The sequence below is a fragment of the Ornithorhynchus anatinus genome, chromosome 16 (assembly GCF_004115215.2).
Source record: "Ornithorhynchus anatinus isolate Pmale09 chromosome 16, mOrnAna1.pri.v4, whole genome shotgun sequence".
Classification (NCBI taxonomy): Eukaryota; Metazoa; Chordata; class Mammalia; order Monotremata; family Ornithorhynchidae; genus Ornithorhynchus; species Ornithorhynchus anatinus.
The window spans coordinates 37832604-37854117 of NC_041743.1; the positions used below are offsets into that span (position 1 = coordinate 37832604).

At 47.8% G+C, this 21514-nt stretch overlaps 1 protein-coding gene across 1 annotated transcript; it reads right to left on the reverse strand.

Moving 5' to 3' along the window:
* Positions 1–874: 874 nt before the first annotated feature.
* Positions 875–16288, reverse strand: UTP11 (UTP11 small subunit processome component). Its single transcript, XM_029081454.1, has 8 exons — positions 16185–16288; positions 9268–9329; positions 7652–7754; positions 6534–6647; positions 4876–4969; positions 4356–4486; positions 1553–1663; positions 875–1031 (listed from the first exon to the last, which is right to left on the reverse strand). The coding sequence occupies exons 1-8, from the start codon at positions 16245–16247 to the stop codon at positions 948–950; spliced, it is 762 nt and encodes a 253-aa protein (XP_028937287.1). The 5' UTR covers positions 16248–16288; the 3' UTR covers positions 875–947.
* Between the last annotated feature and the right edge of the window lie 5226 nt (positions 16289–21514).

Here is a 21514-nt window from a genome sequence, read left to right on the forward strand (position 1 = left end):
ATAAGTCACTTCCCTGCCCGTCTGGGATTCCCCCTCTGAATCGGGGTGACACTCCGCTTTGCTGCCACCTTACGAAGGCAGGCTCACGTGAGATGCCGAAAGGTTTTTTAGTGCTTCTGAAGGGGCTCCAGACCTAGGAGCTCCTCTACTTTGCCTCTCCCTCCCCAGTTTCCCCTGGCGCTCGCCCCCTTCTCACCCTGAGGGCTCCGTCTTACATAGCTCATCCCCGTTCAGGACCTGGCAAATCGTGGGCACTTGCTAAGTGTTAATAATGATAAAAAAAAAAAAAGGAAAATCATTACAATCCACCCACAGCTGTTCCCCCTTCGGGGCACTGGTGGAGTGTGAGCAAGCCTCCAAGAGAGCTCCACTCCTTCCTCTCTGCCCCCCACCCCCCCAGACCATCTGCTCCAAGCATGCTCAGTCGCGCCAGCCCTGGAGCCCGAGCTCCCTATATGGACACCAGAGGCAGGTGTGATTTTAGGGAAAAGGGAGGGGGTGAGGGTGGGAGTGGGGGGGAAGGAGAAGAGAGAACTGCCACGGGCTGGGTTCCAGGTCCTAAGGGTGAGGGGCCAATGCCAAGCCATTTGTAGCCTCTGAATCAGAAGTCAGTATCATGGGAAACGCAACAGAGCGGAGGGCGAGGGCAAGGCTCCAATTCTATTCTGACTCCGGCCTCTCGCGGACGGGAAGACTGGGGGCCGTGAAGTTGGCTCACTGAGTGGTCTTCGACTTTCACGTCAGCACATCCCGGTGACAGGAGATCGGGAAACCTTCCACATCTCAGCACCCTGAGATTCCTGTCGCTGCCGGGCCGAGACCTGATTTGCCCACTAGTTCATTTCCTTCGGCGGCTGTTTGATCTGACAGAATCTTTTTTTTAAATAATAAATTTAATAGTTTGTCAGAAGGGATGACCGCACAGTCGAGGCGACCACAGAGCTAAATTAACGCTTTCTTTGACTTTTAAATTTGTAAATGGCTGCGGATTTGGTAGTTTCTTTCTTCACTTTCACTCGGGAGTTTTTATCCTGCAGAGCAGAAAAAAAACAAAGAATAATTTCTGGTCAATAGTAGGGCAAAAATATTTCCAGGAAGAAAGGGTTGTACGGGCCACGTTAGAAAGTAACCAAAAGTGAATCTTAAAAGTTTGACATTTAGTGAACAGATGATAATAATAATAATTCGGAGGCATCATTTTATACTCCTTAGCTCTGCTATTTAACTACACAATATTGTCTATTTTTAAACACCAATGAGTGACACTCACTGTTTTGTTAACCTGTTTAAATGTTACGGAGAGCTATTCATAAGCTAGAAAGTTCAAACGCTGCCCGTTCCTACCCTTTGCTGTTCCACGGCATTGACTAATAACCCCTTATTACCTTCTTAATCAAGGAACATTTCAACACTCCCAGAGGAACAGACATTGGCTCAAAACTGTGCCCCTAAGGAGCAGACATTTTCACCGGGGCTGATTTACACACAGATGAAATCCAGTCTCAGTTAAGACCTTTAAAGCAAAGCAGGCCAGAGGATTTTCTCTCCTCACCATCAGGTCTTTGCGTGTCTGGATTTTCTGGGCCATGACAAACAATTCCTCTTCTCTCTTGATACGCTGCTCCAGGAGGTTGTATTGTCTCTTCCTTTTCTTGGTTAACCTCTGGAGGAGGAAAAATACCAAGATGCTTTCGGTCCGGCCGGAGAACACCGCGCAAGATCAAAAGTTTGTTGCTCCTTGAACCCCGCCTAACCCCAAATCCGCAGCTGCTTCAAACAGCTCACGTCTGACTTCTCAAACTGACCCCCTGAGAGACTGTAAGTCACTTCGACTCTCCGGCGTCTGCAGAGTGGGGAGAGCAGGGAGCTGGGCCTCAACAACGTTGGGGAAAGTGTGGAAATCTCGGGGGACTGAAGCCGAGGAGTCTGTGGGGAGCAGGGGATTTTGGGGGGGGAGGGGCAGGGAGGGAGTGCGATGTGCCATTACTCGTGACACTAAAAGAACCGATCTCAGATCTGCTCCTAGACTCCTCAGCCACCCCAACTTCACACTCATTAAACAAGGGCAAAATTCAGCTTATAACCACTCTAGATCGGGCAGAGGACTGAGAGAAATAGCACGGTATAGTGGATAGAGGCACAGGCCTGGGAGTCAGAAGGTTACGTGTCACTTGTCTGCTGTGTGAACTTGGGCAAATCACTTCACTTCTCTGTCCCTCAGTTCCCTCATCATAAAATGGGGACTAAGACTGTGAGCCCTATGCGGGACAGGGACTGTGCTCAACCCGATCTGCTTGTACAGTGCCTGGCACATATTAAGCGCTTAACAAATACCTCAATTATTATTACTACGTAAGCACTGCCAGCTAGGATCGGAGAGATCGTGCCTAGTACAAACTCCCAGCCCCGATCCATCACCGTTTCTGAAAATCCGCAGTCCTGAATCACTACATCAGACACTTGGGATTTAAAAAAAAAAAAACAAAAACAAACAAAAAAAAAACCCCACAACCAAAACACAAAAAAACAGCATTAAAGCTCACTGAGTGTCAGAGTTAGAGTGAGGTTTTAGTACAGCTATTTCACAAACAGGAGTTGCCTACTGGTGAAGCAGGGAAACAGCCTGCTTTCTCCTGTGCTAGAAGTGTCTACGTAGGGGGTATATTACGGGGCCTCAGACTTAAACAATTCACCGACTATACCAGTCTCGCAGCAGCGGTTTCAGACAGCTTTTGTTTTCGCTTTATTGCGCATACTGTCAAATTTATGGGATTGCCCAATATATTCCAACTAATTAGAGGTATTTATATTACTAAAGCAAGTTTAGCTGCCTCTGAGCTAGAGAAAACTGCTGTGAAATTAAACATTGGAGGCAAAGCTGATGCTGGGTAAGTGATTCAAATCAAAACAGAACAGCTGTCTGCTTGAAACACACACTGACAGAATTTTTTAAAAATGAATCAGAAGTGAGATTTCAACCAGAGAGGTTTTGAGAGAGAGGGCTGCTTCGTTTCATAAACCCAATCATGGTAATGGGAGAGCGTCATAAGGGAAAACCAAATACAAATTAATCACCGAGATCATTAGCTGGAGTCTAGAAAAACGGCCTGCTGGTTAAAGCGATCACTGCCAATAACCCTTGGGGGCCTCTCACGCCAGTGGCTGGACGTCTCCTTCTTCAACGATGCGCAAGGAGGGCCTGGGTTCTAATTCTGGCTCCGCTACATGTCAGCTGGGTGACCTTCGGCAAGTCACTTCATTCTCTGGGACTCAGTTGCCTCATCTGTAAAATGGGGATTAAGACTGGGAGCCCCACAAGGGACATGGACTGTGTCCAACCTGATTAGCTTGTACCTATCCCAGCACTTAGTACAGTGCCTGGCACCTAGTAGGTGCTTAATAAATACCATTAAAAAATGCCTCCTCCTCCTCCTCTCCCACTCTCTCACTGTGAATTTTATGATTTTAGTATTTGGCGTCTCTTGAGGTGTCCCTGTCTTCTAAGGTCACTCGAGAGCTGCTGTTTCTCTTCTTTTTGAAAGGAGCAAGTGTTTGGGCCAGCCGAATCAATCTAAAGATCTCAAGATGTGTTTCTCAAGAGCCACACACCAAGGACGCCCCAAATTAAAAGTTGGCAGCTCTTCCCTAGAGCGTACTGGCAGAATTGGCGGGGCTGGACGTTCACACGAGGGAAACCCCGAAGACATCCCACCTCCGTTTCCCAACTCAGCCACCAGAATAGTCCCTGTGGAATCACAGGCCTCGGTCACCTCACTCTTCTATTCCTCACCGTTAAAATGGGGATTCAACACTTGTTCTCCTTCCCTTAGACTGTGAGCCCCTCCTGGGACAGGGACTGTATCCAAACGGATTAGTTTGGATCTACCCCAAAGCTTAGGAAAAATGCTTGGTACAGAGTTAGTGCCTTCACAAATACCACGATTATCAACTTACCGATTGATCTGACTGCTTTAAGGTATTCGACGTCCCTTCCTAATAACACCGATCGGGGTACCGAGGTGCGACGTGCCAAGCTGGGGTAGATACAACCGGATCAGACACAGTCCCTGTCCCCTGTGGGGCTCAAAGTCTGAGGAGGAGGAGGAGGGAGGACGAGGAACTGAATCCCATTTTAGCGACGAAGATACCGAAAGCCCAAGGTCACGCAAAGCAGGCAAGTTGGAGGACCCAGGTCTCCTGACTCCTCGTCCTGTGCTCTTTCCACTAAGCCATGTGGCTCCTCGAGTTCTATCCCTTAGTACAAACTTACAGGCTCCGATTTCCCACGAACCAAACTTCTGGGCTCGGTGCAGGGAATGGGATGGGGAGGGCGAGAGGAAAGGGAGACACGTTACCATTAGCTGAAGCTGGCTGGTAGCTCCTTTTACTTTTTCCTTCTGCAGAGTTTCTAACGTGGGTCGATTATAAACTCTGCCTACTAGTTCCGGGGCTGTTTGCAGGTGAGTGGCAAGATCAAACTGCTTAACTGAAAGTTAAGACATGTTTAACATACTACTTGTTACAGTCATTAAACAGCTCATCACATTCCTTGAGACATTTCCCAGAGTCTAAAGCAAACACAGAGCTCAGGCAAACAGAAGTGGGCAGGGCAGCTGGCCAAGGCACAAGGGCCACGACCTGGCTCTCAGGTCTTCAGAAACTCCGACTTGGGAGCAAAGGAAATAGAGACCCTTCCCCCAGTCTCCACCCCGCACCCACAGAACAAAAAGAGCCAACGTCGCCCGGCCAACCTAAGGTGGAAAAGGATTCTCGTTAACGACGCCCGATTTATCCAAAAGGGATCCTCCTCTGATTGTTAGAGCCGAATCCCCAGCAGGGTCAGGGAGGAAATGAACCCAGGAATCTCCTTCCTACCTTCTTTTTTGGTGTCAAAAAAGAACACGTGCTTGTTCGGATGCTCCCTCGTGGCATCCAGCAGATGGAGCTCTGATTTTAGCCTTTCGATTTTCTGTAGCGGCACAGATTGAGGGTTCAGGATTAAGCTCCGGAGGGACACTGGTTGGACTGGGGTTCACAGACAGTAAACTGAAGAGAAGCACCACGGCCTACGGGAAAGAGCCTGGGTCTGGGAGTCGGAGGACCTGGGATTTTTTTTTTTTATTTAATGGTATCTGTGAAGCACAGCTCTAAGTGCTGAGGTAGATACAAGTCAATCAGGTCGGACGCAATCCCTGCCCCGCGTAGGGCTCAGAATAATGTTGGTATTTGTTAAGCGCTTACTATGTGCAGAGCACTGTTCTAAGCGCTGGGGTAGACACAGGGTCATCAGGTTGTCCCACGTGAGGCTCACAGTTAATCCCCATTTTACAGATGAGGTAACTGAGGCACAGAGAAGTCAAGTGACTTGCCCACAGTCACACAGCTGACAGGCGGCAGAGCCGGGAGTCGAACCCGTGATCTCTGACTCCGAAGCCCAGGCTCTTTCCACTAAGCTACGCTGCTTTCCCAGAACTTAAGTAGGAGGGAGAACAGGTATTAAATCTCCACTCTGCAGATGAGGAAACTGAGGCACTGAGAAGGGAAGGTCATCATAGCAGGTGACTGGTAGAGCCGGGTTGGGAACCCAGGTCCTCTGACTTCTAGACCCTTGCTCTTTCCATTAGGCCACGCTGCTTCTCTAATCCCTGCCCCGCTACTTCATTCATTCAATCGGATTTATGGAGCGCTTACTATGTGCAGAGCACTGTTCTAAGCATTCGGAATGTACAATTCGGCAACAGATAGAGACAATCCCTGCCCGACAACGGGCTCACAGTCTGAACGGTCTACTTGTCTGCCGGGTGACCTTGGGCAAGTCACAACTTCTCTGTGCCCCTGTTTCTTCGCCTATAAAATGGGGGTTAGGACTGTGAGCCCCTATAGGCCAGGGACTGAGTACAAACTAATTAGCTTGTATCAACCAATCAATCATATTTACTGAGCATTTACCGTGTGCTCTGCACTGAGCATTTGGGAGGGTACAATATAACAGACTTTGTAGTTGCCCACCACGAGATTACAGTCTAAAGTGTAGTCTACCTCAGTCCTTAGTACAGTGCCTAGCACATACATAGTAAGCACTTAAATACCATTATCATCATCATCATCTGGAAAGAACATCAGAGCCTAAACTGTTCCACTTCACTCATGGTCTCTAGCAAGTAAAGACCCGAACTCAATCGTTTTAAAAATTCCACAGGTAGCTATACCGGACTGCATGTTTTCACTCTGCTTTCTAGCCGGGACCTGCACCACAATTAAGGAACCGGTTGTGCGCAGCGGACACAGTATATCCTACAACAAATGCCATCATTATTACTATTACAACGCATGTTAAACACGGGCTTCTACGAGAACCCACCCTCATGTTACAAGAGAATTGGATGGGCTCCCGTACCCTTTTATTGAGAGTCGTTAGTCCAGAAATGTCCAGGAGGGATTTAAAAAGGCAAATTTTTGATTCCTTTTTTAATTGAACAAGACACAGGCAATAAACAAAGGTGAAAACTTCGGAACCAGGTTTCGCTCGTTACCTTGGCTTCTGCCACTCTTTTCATTTCCACGTATTTGAGATCCTGAGTCCGCATGATCTTCAGTTGCTCTTCAGTTACCTCCTCCTCATTACGCTTAGTAACATGAACTCCATCCTAAAATGTAAATAAAAGGCAAAATTCTAGTGTATTAGAATGAGAGCAATCAAAATGACAACGTAGCTCAGAGTAATGCCAAAGGGAACACAACGCTCTGCTTAGGGAATAAGAACTGGGCAGAAGCACTTACAGAATCAGCTCAAGGGAGCATGGGGAAGGAGAGGTAGAGGACACCCGACCAGTTGGAGCAGCTCCATCCAAAGTTCCCTAGGCTCTTTCCTTGGGAAAACCTCAGGACAGATGTTAATTAGCTAGAAGCAACCAACGGTATTTATTGAGCACTTACTCTGTGCAGAGCACCGTACTTGGTGTTTGGGAGAGCACGATATAATGGAATTGGCGAGAAACGTCCCAAATTCGTGAAGGTTGTTACTATGTTACTGGAGACTCCTTGCACTATAATGAACTGTCAGTTCTCCCAGAGCATGCTTCATTAGGCATTTTGAGGAACTGGGGAACATCCTTCTGGCAACACTCACTTGTCTGGATAGAAGGTGATGCAGTGCCGGCAGAAACGCATATAATAGTATCCCCTATAGGGCTGCCAGTCTAAGAGAGAGGGACAACAGGTATTTTTACCCCCGTTTGGTAACAGAAGCACAGAGCAGTTAAGTGACTTGGCCAAGATTAGAACCCGAGGCCTCTGACTAGGCCAAGAGGCGTCTCAATCGTCACGAGAACCGTAATGCACGTTTCCCTTCCCGCAGGGATCGAGAAGGCAACTGCCATATTAAAGGATTGACTCTGTATGATATTGATTCCACTTATTCCCCGACTGTTCATTCACTACTTTTATCTCAAAGAAAAATTTCCCAGGTGCACTTCCTCTCTTTCCCATCGGTGCCCCCTGCCAGAAGACCCTCTTGGACAGCTTGAACCTGCAAGGAATGGCCCGGGAGTGGTGGGGGAGATCGGCCAACGGTGGCCAAATACAACAGTGAAGGGGAGGGAGTATAGAGACCACCACGCCTCCCCGGCCTGCCCAACCCAAACCCAGTCACCTGGAGTTGAGATCGAGTCATTCTATAGTAGAACTCATCAGGATTTCTTTCCAGGGCTTTTGTCCGCAGAGCCTTGAGCTGTTCCTGTTTCTTATGGTAGTCACTGAAAAGCACATGGAGCAAAAGTTTGCAAAAGATTCCCTCCCGCCGATAAGTGAAATAAGATGGGACTCTGAGGGTTCATGCAAGATTAACTAAAATGGACCAGAGCAAGGAATTTGCTCTTTCTTACCCTTGGAGATGAAAGATATCTTAATGATAACAACAACAATAAGAGTAATGGTATTTATTAAATGCTTACTAAGTGCCAAACGCTGTACTAAGCACGGGAGTAGATACAAGAGGATCAGGTCCCACATGGGTCTCAGAAACAGGTTCTGAATCCTCAAGGTTTGGAGAAGTTAAGTGACTTTCCAGATCACACAGCAGACAAGTGGTGGAATTGGGATTAGAATCCAGATTCTTTGACTGCCACCTCTTGACTAACTCAAGAATTCTCAGGTAGCACAGCAGAAAACATGAATCTGTTCTATTTCCCTCCTAGCTCCTCCCTGACCAGTTGCCCTATCTGAAAAATCATCGTTATCGACAATTTACTGCAGGTCCCCAGGAAAAGCACCACTCTTCAAGGAAAGTATATTTCAAGAACACAGTCCCTGCTCGCACAGAGTTTATGATCTAAAGCAATCCTCCCTTCGATCCACTCGACACATGAAAACTTGAAGGTTTCCGTTATTATTCTTTCCGTTCTGGCCGGTCTACACGTTCAGATTATTCTGTTATATCTGACCCTCAAATCCAGCACCTAAATTATTTGGCTATTTCAAGTGGGCAGGGTTTTTTTTTTAATGGCCTAAATATAGGCTAGTGTATTCTCAGGACTCAGTTATCCAGATATCAGAGTAAAGAGAAGCAAGAGATGCAAGTCGAGTGCTCTATTGTGAAGGAATGCCACACGTGGGCTCCGTCTGCCTCCGACCCTGTGACCCGGGGCCATTGATTCACTTAACCTCTCTGAAGCAGAGCTACCCATTTGTAACGTATCTGCGATAAGGCGGAATCTGGGCTGTTACAAAGAATAACCGTAAAACGATTGCACAGCACTTTGCAAATCTAAAGTGCTAAATAATAATAACGATGATGATCATCATAACAATAATTAAGTGTTTTATAAATGCTCTGTCGCCATCCCCTTAGCGGCAGCGACTGACTCCATCTCGATCATCTACGATTACAGAATTTTCATTCCACACCCCGTGGTGATGTAAGAGGTGGAATTTTCCGATTACATCTGGTGTTCCAAGAGACAGCAGCAAGAAGACTCATCTTTTGGCTTGAGCACCAAGACAGACTCAATTTAAGTCACTGTGAGAAAATGAATCTGGAACAACATAGTAATAATAAAAAAAAAAACCCACACTGCAACTTCAGTTAAATAAATATTACCATGTCTAAACAAACTGATAGATTTGGGGCCAATGAAATGTGTCTGACAGGCTGCCAGAACTCTGGCAATTTTATCAGCGGCAGGAAATTATCCCCTCCTGAACACCCAGACAATTCAACCAAAATGCAGCAGGATTAGCGTGTTCCTGGCAACAGAAGATTACACTCACTCGGCACGGAGCTTGTAGTCTTTCTTTTTCTCCAGAAAACCCAGATGTTTTCGAAAGCTGGGCTGGAAGAAAAAAATTAAAAAATCAAACACGAAACACGTAAGAAGTTCCTTAAGTGCTTAGCTACTCGTCCACCTTCACTGAACATTACACTTGACTGAAAAAAGCCTCTGAAGGAGCATCAGTAAATCCACGTCCTCAAGCCATCCCCGTCCCCGTGTTCAGACACTTCCTCTAGTTCAACGGCTGCCAGAGAATAAAGAGGTAGAAAGCTTGGAGCCAGCATCTTTACAAGCACAGTAGTGGCAGGTTTCCTGGCCTATTAAGGGCAGAGGGAGGCAAAACGACTAGGAATGGTGTCAGCGGTTGCCAGCTCAAACTACAATTACCATATGGGTCTGAGAAGCTGGAGCCCTATATGACACTTTTGACTCGGGGCCAGGTAGCAAACCCGCCCAAGCCGGTCCCGGCTCCTGCCTGGGTTGTCCCGGCCCAGTATCGGCCGTAGACAGGCTCCGGGGAAATCGCCCTAACGGACGTCAGTTCGCCTCATCGCCCGTTTCCTAGAATGCGCTTCTGGGAGAGTTGCAGGGCCTCAAGTTGCCCCGGGCTCAGGGAACCACAGGACAGCCGCTGTACACCGGAGCGCTCTCTGGGACGGAATTCCCGGACGCTTTTTTTTTTTTCAATGGCATTTGTTAGGAGCTCATTATGTGACCGGCAATGGAATAAGGCACAAGGGTAGATATAAGATAATCAGGTTGGACACAGTCCATGTCGCAGGCGGAGCTTACGGTATGACTAGAACCCGGGCCTGAGAGTCAGAAGGTCGATGGTTCTAATCCCGGCTCTGCCACTTCTCTGCTGTGTGACCTCAGACAAGTCGCTTTGCTTCTACCTCAGTTCCCTCATCTGTAAAATGGGGATTGAGACCGTGAGCACCATGTGGGACAGGGACTGTGCCCAACTCGATTTGCTTTTCTCCATCCCAGCACCTAGTACAGTGCCTGGCACATAGTAAGCACCTGAACACCACAGTTGTTATTACCACTAGCCCCCGTTTTACAGATGAAGTGACTGAGGCACGGAGAAGTTCAGAAATTTGCCCAAGGTCACAGAGCAGACAAGTGGTAAAGCCAGGATTAGAACCGAGGTCCCTCCGACCTAGTGGCATCCCTGCCTTCGCTCAAATGAGAAGCCACGTCAGGGGGTCACCCGGACCAGGCCCGGGCATGGCTAGCAAGTCCTGCCATTTTTGTGGTCTCAGGGTCCCTGGGCTAAGCCTCAGTCCATGCGAAGCTCTACCTGTCCCCAAAAACAATTAACTCACAGGCGCCATGTCACATGTGAAGCCCTGAGGGCGGGGATTTCGACCACTACTGTAGTCCAGCTCCAGCCAAAGGGGTGGAAGGGGAACATCTGGGGTGGAGGGGGAACCAAACATGCATTCTACCCCTGCGGGACAACGACCAAGGCAAGTACTGAAGCTGCCCCACCGTGTCCCTCCTCGGTCTAAAATGTGGGTGGAGGTCAGTCCGCCACAGCCTCAACCCGAGGCCCACTGGACCGAGTTTTATTTTTTTGGCTCAGTTCGACCTAGCTGAGGCCAGCCCAAGCCCAGGCAGCATTCTAGGAAAGAGTACAGGGAATTCAAGCTTCCAATTCATACAGATTTCCGACTGACCTTTGCTGAAGCCTCTTACTTCCTGTTTCTTTTGTAGTCATTTGACTAATTTACTCCAGCACTATATATAGCTACTCTTGTCTATATATATATATATATACACACACACATATATATTCACGTGTGTGTAAAATTGGAGTTGTACCATCTAAGTGGCGATATCTGAGTATTCCATCTTAGAAAGGGTACCGGGTGGCATGATTGGCTGCTGGGGCTCCAGGCATATTACTCTCTCCATGAAGTAACATAATCCCCTCTATTTTAGCCCTGGCTCCTGGGCTAAAAAAGAAAAAGAAAAAAATGGTATTTGTTAGGTGCTTACTATGTGTCACACACTGTTCTATGCTCTGGGATAGGGACTAGTTAATTAGGATGAGCCCGCCTGGGGCTCACAGTTTAAGTAGGCGGGAGAATGGGTATCCCCATTTTACTGTTGAGGAGACGAGGCACAAAGAAGTGATGCCATTAATTGCCTACGGTCACATAGTAGGCAATCGGCAGAGCCGGAATTAGAACCCAGGTCCTTCCGTCTCCCAGAACCAGGATCTCTCCACTAGGCCATGCTGATCCTCAAGAGGGACTGCAACTTCTCTTAAGAGGGGGCTGGTCACTAGGCTGCCCACCCCCACCCACCCGGAGCTGCAGTCCAAGTCCCACCTCCGGCCGCCTGGGGACAAGAGGGAGGGGAAGGAGGTCAAGACCTCTTTACTGGCTGCCACCGAGCCCCAGCTCCAGCTCCTGGGAGGGTGGGGCCAAGGCTCAACAGCAGTGCGGGAGCAGCCAGTCTGGAAGAGATGCGGCATAGCCACAACGAGCCCGGGAGTCAAAAAGGCACGGTGTCTAATCCTGACTCCGCCAACTGCCTGCTGTGCGACCCTGGGCAAGTCACTTCACTTCTCTGCGCCTCAGTCACCTCATCTGTAAAATGGGGATTAAGGCTGTGAGTCCCATGGGGGACAAGTCCAACCTGAGTAACTTAGATCTTAACCCACAGCTTAGTACTGTGTCCGGCACACAGCACTTAAATGCCATTAAAAAAAAAAAGAGCAGCACAGCAGGAACTGGGCAAAATATGGGTCACCCCTGCTTCCTGCTCAGTCGCCTTCTGTCCTATTTTTTTCCTAGATGAAGCACAAACAATTCCACCAGCAGACAATACTGTGCATAGTATCCTCTTATAGCACTTAAAGATTATTGCCTTGTGAACTTATTTGTGCAGCTGAAAAGATTTTATCTAGGATGGCCGAGGGAGCTGTCTGTCAACCTATTTCCTGTTCTAAATCAATCTGCAGGAAACACTTCAAAATTAAAAAAATCTACAAGTCAGCAAACACTGGGAAAGAGGAAGGTGAGACTCTTTGAATGGGGAGCCTGAGCGCTGGAAATGGGAAGAGAAAAATTAGACTTGAAAAAGCACAGATGAGTTGGCAAGTTCCAATCATTCCACGGCATTTATTGAGCACTTACAGTGTGCAGAGCACTGTACTAAACACTTGGGAAAGTTCAATACAACACAGTTGACGTACATGATCCCCGTCCACAAGGAGCTAACAATTTTTAGGGGGAGACAGCCATTAAATTACAAAAAGGGAAAATGGCAGAATGTAAGTCTAGTTTACTGTACTTTCTCAAGTACTTTGTACAATGCTTTGCACATGGCAAGTGCTCAATACAAATCAATTGTACTGACTGATCAACTTATAGTATTGAGCACTTTACTATGTGCAGAGCACAGTATTAAGCATTTGGGAGAGTACAATATGACCTAGTAGACACGCTTCCTGCCAACAAGGAGTTTACAGTCTAGAGGGGAAGACAGACATTATTATTATTATTATTATTAATAATAATTGACAGGTAAGTGCATAAGTGCTGTGGGCTCGAGGGTGAGTTGAATAAAGAACATGAATCCAAATGCAAGGGCGATGCAGAAGGGAGAGGGAACTGGGGGAATCAGGGCGTAGTTGGGGAAGGCCACTTGGAAATGTGTTTTTAATAAGGCTCTGTGGGTGGAGAGAGTGGTGGTCAGCCAGATAAGGTGGGGGAGGGAGTTGGACTGGTAGTTGGGAATCTCTCTCCCTGGAACCCTCTAGGATCAGCAGAGCCTCCCCTCTGCAAACGAGCAGAAGGGCCTGCTTGGAGGCGGGGGGAGAGACGAGATCATTTCTGGAAAACCTGCCCTGCCACTGGGACCGACAGCACTAGTGGGCACAATAAGGGCGGATTTACCCAAAATACCTAGATCGTAATAATAATAAGCTGTGATATGTAAGCTCGTTGTGGGCAGAGAACAAATCTACCAACTCTGTGGTACCGTACTCTTCCAAGTGCTCAGTACAGTGCTCTACACACAACAAGCACTCAATAAATGCCATGACTGCCGACATTTGTTAAACGCTTATCATGTGCCAAGCACTGTAGTAAGTCCTGGGGTGGACACAAGATAATGGGGTCCCACCTGGGGCTCACAGTAGGAAGGGGAACAGGTATTGCATCTCCATTTTGTAGATGAGGGAACTGAGGCACAGAGAAGTATTTCACTCATTCATTCAATCGTATTTATTGAGCACTTACTGAGTGCAGAGCACTGTACTAAGCGCTTGGGAGAGTACAATAGCACAATGAACAGACACATTCCCTGCCCACAACGAGCTTACAGTCTAGAGGGGGAGGTACAGACATCAATATAAATTGTCCCCTACCTGTAAGTTATTTTAAACTGGAAGATCCTGGAGAAAGGATCGTGTCTATTAATTCTAGAATTAATGGTGGAAGAGGGGAACTAGCGAAGGGGTGCAATCAGAGCTGGGGGGCGGGGAGAGAGAGGGGACCGGCGGCCAGTAATATTTGCTAAGCGCTTACTATGTGTCAAACACTGTTCTAAGCGCTGGAGTAGGCGCAAGCTCATCAGGTTGGACACAGTCCCTGTCCCACATGGGGCTGACAGTCTTAATGCCCATTTTACAGATGAGGGAACTGAGGCACCGGGAAATGAAATGACTTGCCTAAGATCATACAGCAGATAAGGGACAGAGGCGGGGTTAGAATCCAGAAGATGATGGTAATAATAATAATAGTGGTTTTTGTTAAGCGCTTACTATGTGCCAAGCACTGTTCTAACCCCTGGAGTAAATACAAGCTAATCAGTTTGGACACAGTCCCTGTCCCACATGGGGCTCACGCTTAAGAAATCCCCATTTTACAGATTCAGTAGCATTTATTGAGCGCTTACTGTGTGCAGAGCACTGTTCTAAGCGCTTGGAAAGTACAACTCGGCAACAGAGACAACCCCTGCCCAACAACGGGCTCACAGTCTAGAAGGGGGAGACAGACGACAAAACAAGTAGACAGGCATCACCACCATCAAAATAGAGACTGTGAGCCTGTTGGTGGGCAGGGATTGTCTCTGTGGCCCAATTGTACACTCCAAGCGCTTAGTACAGTGTTCTGCACACAGTAAGCGATCAATACATATGACAATGAATAAATAGATGAGGGAACTAAGGCAAAGAGAAGTGAAGTGAGTGGCCCAGGGTCATACAGCAGATAAGGGGCAGAGAGAGGGGCCTGGCTGCCAATAATAATAATAATAATATTTGTTAAGCGCTTACTGTGTCAAGCACTGTTCTAGGCACTGGAGTAGACGCAAGCTAATCAGGTTGAACACAGTCCCTGTCCCACATGGGGCTGACAGTCATAATGCCCATTTTACAGATGAGGGAACTGAGGCACCGGGAAGTCAAATGACTTGCCTAAGAGCATACAGCAGATAAGGGGCAGAATCGGGATCAGAATCCAGATGATGATGATGATAGTAATAGTGATAACTGTGGTATTTATTAAGCGCTTATTGTGTGCCAAGCACTGTTGTAAGCGCTGGAATAAACACAAGCTAATCAGGTTAGACACAGTCCCTGTCCCACCTGGGGCTGACAGTCTCTCAATGCACATTTTACAGATGAGGGAACTGAGGCAAAGAGAAGTCAAATGAGTGGCTCAAGGTCACACAGCAGATAAGGGGCAGAGTCGGGATTAGACCTCAGATAATAATAATAATGTTGGTATTTGTTAAGCGCTTACTATGCGCGGAGCACTGTTCTAAGCGCTGGGGGAGATACAGGGTCATCAGGTGGACCCACGTGAGGCTCCCAGTCTTCATCCCCATTTTACAGATGAGGGAACTGAGGCTTGCCCACAGAGAAGTGAAGTGACTTGCCCACAGTCATCCAGCTGACAAGTGGCAGAGCCGGGATATTTTATTATTGTATTAATGAGGTGTCCATCCCCTTGATTCTATTTATCGTGATTAAGTTGTCTTGTTTTCGTCCGGAAAGAGTCCGGGCTTGGGAGTCAGAGGTCACGGGTTCGAATCCCGGATCTGCCCCTTGTCGGGTGACTGTGGGCAAGTCACTTTACTTCTCTGTGCCTCAGTGACCTCATCTGTAAAATGGGGATGAAGACGGTGAGCCTCCCGTGGGACCGCCTGTTGACCCTGGATCTCCCCCAGCGCTTAAAACGGTGGTCCACACATAGTCAGCACTTAACAAATACCAATATTATTATTCTCTGGGCCTCAGTTCCCTCATCTGTAAAATGGGGATGAAGACCGTGAGCCTCCCGTGGGCCCACCTGATGCCCCCGTCTCTCCCCCAGCGCTTAGAACGGTGCTCCGCACATAGCGCTTAACAAATGCCAATTTCACTTCTCTGGGCCTCAGTTCCCTCCTCTGTCAAATGGGGATGAAGACCGTGAGCCCCACGTGGGCCCACCTGATGCCCCTGGATCTCCCCCAGCGCTTAAAACGGTGCTCCCCACACCGTCAGCGCTTAACCAATACCAACATTATTATTCTCCGGGCCTCAGTTTCCTCCTCTGTCAAATGGGGATGGAGACGGTGAGCCCACCTGATGGCCCTGTCTCTCCCCCAGCGCTTAGAACGGCGCTCCGCACACAGCCAGCGCTTAAATACCAACATTACGATAACGATGGGGGCAGGTTAGGCGCTTCCTACGTGCCGAGCCTTGTTCTAACCGCCGGGGTGGATCCAAGGTAACGAGGTGGGGCCAGTCCTGGTCCCTCAAGGGGGTGACGGTCTTCGTCCCCATTTTACAGACGAGGGCACTGAGGCCCAGGGACGGGAAGCGACTCGGCCAGGGTCACACGGCAGTCACGTGACGGGGGGGAGGAGGGGAGGCTCAGAAACCACTCCCTCTGAGGCCCCTCCGCTCCCTACCTGGCTCCGCTCCCGATGCTCCCGCTGCCGGGACTTGGCCGCCTTCCTGAAAGCCGCCGCCATCTTGTCCGGCTCCCCCGAGGCCCGGCCTGGCCGACCGGAAGTGGGCCGGCCGCGCACGCGCTTTAGCGCCGCCCCGACCGGAAGGACGCTCGAGAACGAGGCTGCACCGCCTCCCTGGCCTTCTGGGAGTTGTAGTTCCGCCGAGGCCACGTGTCACCCGAGGGCGGCCACCCGGGCCTGCCACTTTCCCCTAAGCGCCATCTTCCGGGTCCCCGGATGTAGAGCTGCCTCTCGTCCCCGGGCCATGACTCATTATGGTCTTTGTTCGGCGCTTACTCTGTGCTAAGCGCCCTCTTCTAAGTCAGCTGGGTGACTTTGAAGTGTGTATCTACATAATAACAATAATGGCATGTGTTAAGCGCTTACTTTCTTCTAAGTCAGCTGGGTGACTTTGAAGTGTGTATCTACATAATAATAATAATGGCATGTGTTAAGCCACTATGTGCTTACTAGGTGCTTACTTACTATGTGCTTACTATGTGCCAAGCACTGTTCCAAGTCAGCTGGTCAGCTGGGTGACTTCGAAGTGTGTATCTAAATAATAATAATGATGGCGTTTGGTAAGCCCTTACTCTTGCCAAACACTCTTCTAAGTCAGCTGGTCGACTTTGAAGTGGGTACCTAAATAATAAGGGCATTTGTTAAGCGCTTACTGTGTGCAAAGCACTGTTCCAAGTCAGCTGGTCGACTTTGAAGTGTGTACCTAAATAATAAGGGCATTTGTTAAGCACCCACTATGTGCAAAGCACTGTTCTAAGTCAGCTGGTTGACTTTGAAGTGTGTACCTAAATAATAATAATAATGGCATTTGTTAAGCCCTTACTGTGTGCAAAGCACTGTTCTAAGCTGGTTGACTTTGAAGTGTGTACCTAAATAATAATAATGGCATTTGTTAAACCCTTACTGTGTGCAAAGCACTGTTCTAAGTCAGCTGGTCAGCTGGATGACTTCGAAGTGTGTACTTAAATAATAATAATAATGGCATTTGTTAAGCCCTTACTCTGTGCCAAGCACTGTTCTAAGTCAGCTGGTCAGCTGGGTGACTTCGAAGTGTGTATCTAAATAATAATAATGATGGCATTTGGTAAGCCCTTACTGTGTGCAAAGCACTGTTCTAAGTCAGCTGGTCGACTTTGAAGTGGGTACCTAAATAATAAGGGCATTTGTTAAGCGCTTACTGTGTGCAAAGCACTGTTCTAAGTCAACTGGGTGACTTTGAAGTGTGTACCTAAACAATAATAATAATGGCATTTGTTAAGCGCTTACTATGTGCCAAGCACTGTCCTAAGTCAGCTGGTCAGCTGGGTGACTTTGAAGTGTATATCTAAATAATGATAATAATGGCATTTGTTAAGCCCTTACTATGTGCAAAGCACTGTCCTAAGTCAGCTGGGTGATTTTGAAGTGTGTATCTAAATAATGATAATAATGGCATTTGTTAAGCCCTTACTATGTGCAAAGCACTGTCCTAAGCCAGCTGGGTGATTTTGAAGTGTGCATCTAAATAATAATAATAATGGCATTTGGTAAGCTCTTACTATGTGCAAAGCACTGTTCTAAGTCAGCTGGTGGTCTTTGAAGGGTGTACTTAAATAATAATAATAATGGCATTTGTTAAGCACTTACTATGTGCCAAGCACTGTTCCAAGTCAGCTGGTCAGCTGGGTGACTTTGAAGTGTGTATCTAAATAATAATAATAATAATAATGGCATTTGTTAAGCGCTTACTGTGTGCAAAACACTGTTCTAAGTCAGCTAGTCAGCTGGGTCACTTTGAAGTGTGTCCCTAAATAGTAATAATAATGGCATTTGTTAAGCGCTTACTCTTGCCAAGCACTGTTCTAAGCGCTGGGGGAGATAGAGGGTCATCAGGTTGTCCCACATGAGGTTCAGAGTCTTCATCCCCATTTTACAGATGAGGGAACTGAGGCCCAGAAAAGTGAAGTGACTTGCCCACAGTCACACAGCTGACAAGTGGCAGAGCTGGGATTCAAACCCATGACCTCTGACTCCCAACCCCGTGCTCTTTCCACTGAGCCACGCTGCTTCTCATAAGAAGCATTTGTTAAGCGCTTACTATGTGCCAAGCACTGTTCTAAATCAGCCGGTCAGCTGTGTGACTTAGAAGTGTGTACCTAAATAATAATAATAATGGCATTTGTTAAGCGCTTACTCTGTGCAAAGCACTGTTCTAAGCACTGGGGAGGATACAAGATGATCAGGTTGTCCCACGAGGGGCTCACAGTCTTAAAACTCACCTCCTCCAAGAGGCCTTCCCAGACTGAGCTCCCCTTCTCCCTCTACTCCCTCTACCACCCCCCCTTCACCTCTCTGCAGCTTAACCCTCTTTTCCCCCCATTTCCCTCTGCTCCTCCCCCTCTCCCTTCCCATCCCCTCAGCACTATACTCATCTAATAATAATAATAATAATGTTGGTATTTGTTAAGTGCTTACTATGTGCCGAGCACTGTTCTAAGCGCTGGGGTAGACATAGGGGAATCAGGTTGTCCCACGTGGGGCTCACAGTCTTAATCCCCATTTTACAGATGAGGGAACTGAGGCACAGAGAAGTTAAGTGACTCGCCCACAGTCACACAGCCGACAAGTGGCAGAGCTGGGATTCGAACTCATGAGCCCTGACTCCAAAGCCCATGCTCTTTCCACTGAGCCACGCTGCTTCTCTACTCATCTGCTCAACTGTATATATTTTCATTACCCTATTTATTTTGTTAATGAAATGTACATCGCCTTGATTCTGTTTAGTTGCCATTGTTTTTACGAGATGTTCTTCCCCCTGACTCTATTTATTGCCATTGTTCTTGTCTGCCTGTCTCCCCCGATTAGACCGTAAGCCCGTCCAACGGCAGGGACTGTCTCTATCTGTTGCCGACTTGTTCATTCCAAGCGCTTAGTACAGTGCACTGCACATAGTAAGTGCTCAATAAATACTATTGAATTGAATTAATCCCCATTTTACAGATGGGGTAACTGAGGCCCAGAGAAGTTAAGTGACTTGCCCAAGTCACAAAGCTGACAAGTGGCTGAGCCGGGCTTTGAACCCATGACCTCTGACTCCCAAGCCTGGGCTCTTTCCAATGAGCCACCTCACTTTTCTGGGCCTCAGTGATCTCATCTGTACAATGGGGATGAAGACCGTGAGCCCCACGGGGGACAACCCGATGATCTTGTATCAACCCCAGTGCTTAGAACAGTGCTTGGCACATAGGAAGGGCTAAACAAATATATATATCGGAGAAGCAGGGGCTTAGTGGAAAGAGGCCGGGCTTAGGAGTCAGAGGTCGTGGGTTCGAATCCCGGCTCCGCCCCTTGTCAGCTGGGTGACTTTGGGCCAGTCACTTCATTTCTCTGGGCCTCAGTGACCTCTTCTGTAAAATGGGGGATGAAGACTGTGAGCCTCTCGTGGGACAACCTGATTACCTCATATCTACCCCAGCGCTTAGAACAGTGCTTCACACCAAGTAAGTGCTTAACAAATACCAACATTATTATTATTATAAGTATTATTATAGTAAGCACTTAACAAATACCCGCATTATTATTATTACTTTACCAGCTCTGCACACAGTAAGGGCCCAATAAATACGGTTGAATGAATGAATGAATGCATTTACTGGGCGCTTATTCATTCATTCAATCGTATTTATTGAGCGCTTACTATAGGCAGAGCACGGTAATAAGCGCTGGGAGTACAGAGTTGATAGACACTTTCATATACTAATAATTATGGTATCTGTAGTAAGCAGCATGGTGTAGTGGATAGAGCACGGCCTGAGAGTCAGAAGGTCATGGGTTCTAATGCCGGCTCCACCGCTTGTCTGCTGTGAGACCTTGGGCAAGTCACTTCTCTAGGCATCAGGTACCTCATCTGTAAAAATTGGAGATTAGGAGTGTGAGCCCAGTGTGGGACAGGGATTGTGTCCAACCGGCTAATTTGTAAATACCCCAGCGCTTGGTCAGTGCCTGGCACATAGTAGGTGTTTAACAAGTACCATAATTATTATAATTATTATTAAGCACTGTACTAGGCGCTGTGGTGAATACAAGTAAATCGGGTTGGACACGGTACTTGGCACTTATGTACATATCTGTAATTTCTTTCTATTAAAGTCTGTCTTCCCCTCTGGGCTGTAAACTCGTTGTGGGCAGGGAATGTGCCCGTTCATCGTTGTATTGTACTCTCCGAAGCGCTTAGTACAGTGCTCTGCACACAGTAAATGTTCAGTAAATATGATTGAATGAGAAGCAGCATGGAGTAGTGGATTGACCACAGGCCCGGGAGTCAGAAGGTCATGGGTTCTAATCCCGTTCCCCCCCACTTGTCCGTTGTGTGGACTTGGGAAAGTCACTTCACTTCTCTGTGCCTCAGTTACCTCATCTGTAAAATGGGGGTTAAGACCGTGAGCCTCCTGTGGGTTAGGGACTGTGTTCCAACCTGATTAACTTGTAGCCACCCCAGTGCTCAGTACAGTGCCTGGCACATTGTAAGCGCTGAACAAATACCATAATTATTATTACTATGTACATAAGAGGAGAGGATGGGTGGGGTGAGTACCTACGTGCTTAGAAGATGAGGATTGAAGTGCAAAGATGAAACAGTGGGGAGGGAAATAAGGTGGGGTGCTATTAGCTTGGACTGGCTCTTTTCTTCCCCTTTTGGAGTTTGTTGAGGGAGTAGTATGCAGGGGGCGGTTAATCCTGCAAATCTGAGAATTTGGATTTTCCAAATTCCAAGTTCCAGATCTCAGGGTGAAAATGACGAGGGCCTCTCTTTCCTGCCAAGATACGAATCATTTCAACCCACCAAGACCTCCTCAGAGCCCCACCACCACAGGCAAACGTTAATTTCTCCGACCACCCAGGCCCTGATTGTGCCAGGAGCCACCCGCCCACTTACGTTCAAACTAGGCACAGGCAAGACGCCAGTCTGGCCTAGTTCAGCATGTCTGGGGCTGAGTACCGTTGGATTAAATAGAAAAGGAAATCAAAGGAGAGGCAGGAAGCAATGTCCTTATTCCTGCCTGAAATATACCGAGTATGCTTCTGCCTGGGTTTGGCCTTAAAGGTGCTTTGAGCTCCCCAGTTGGGGAAGGGAGGCATAGAGTGGTCCCTGGGTCAGGTGTTGTTCTTGTTGACAAGTCATTCTTGTTGACTCCAGCTCTTCCCGGAAAGCAAAAAAGAGGCCAGTTGGATTAGAACTGGGCTCCTGAAGGGGCTGCAGCTGCTTCTTCAGTGATCCTGAGGGAGAG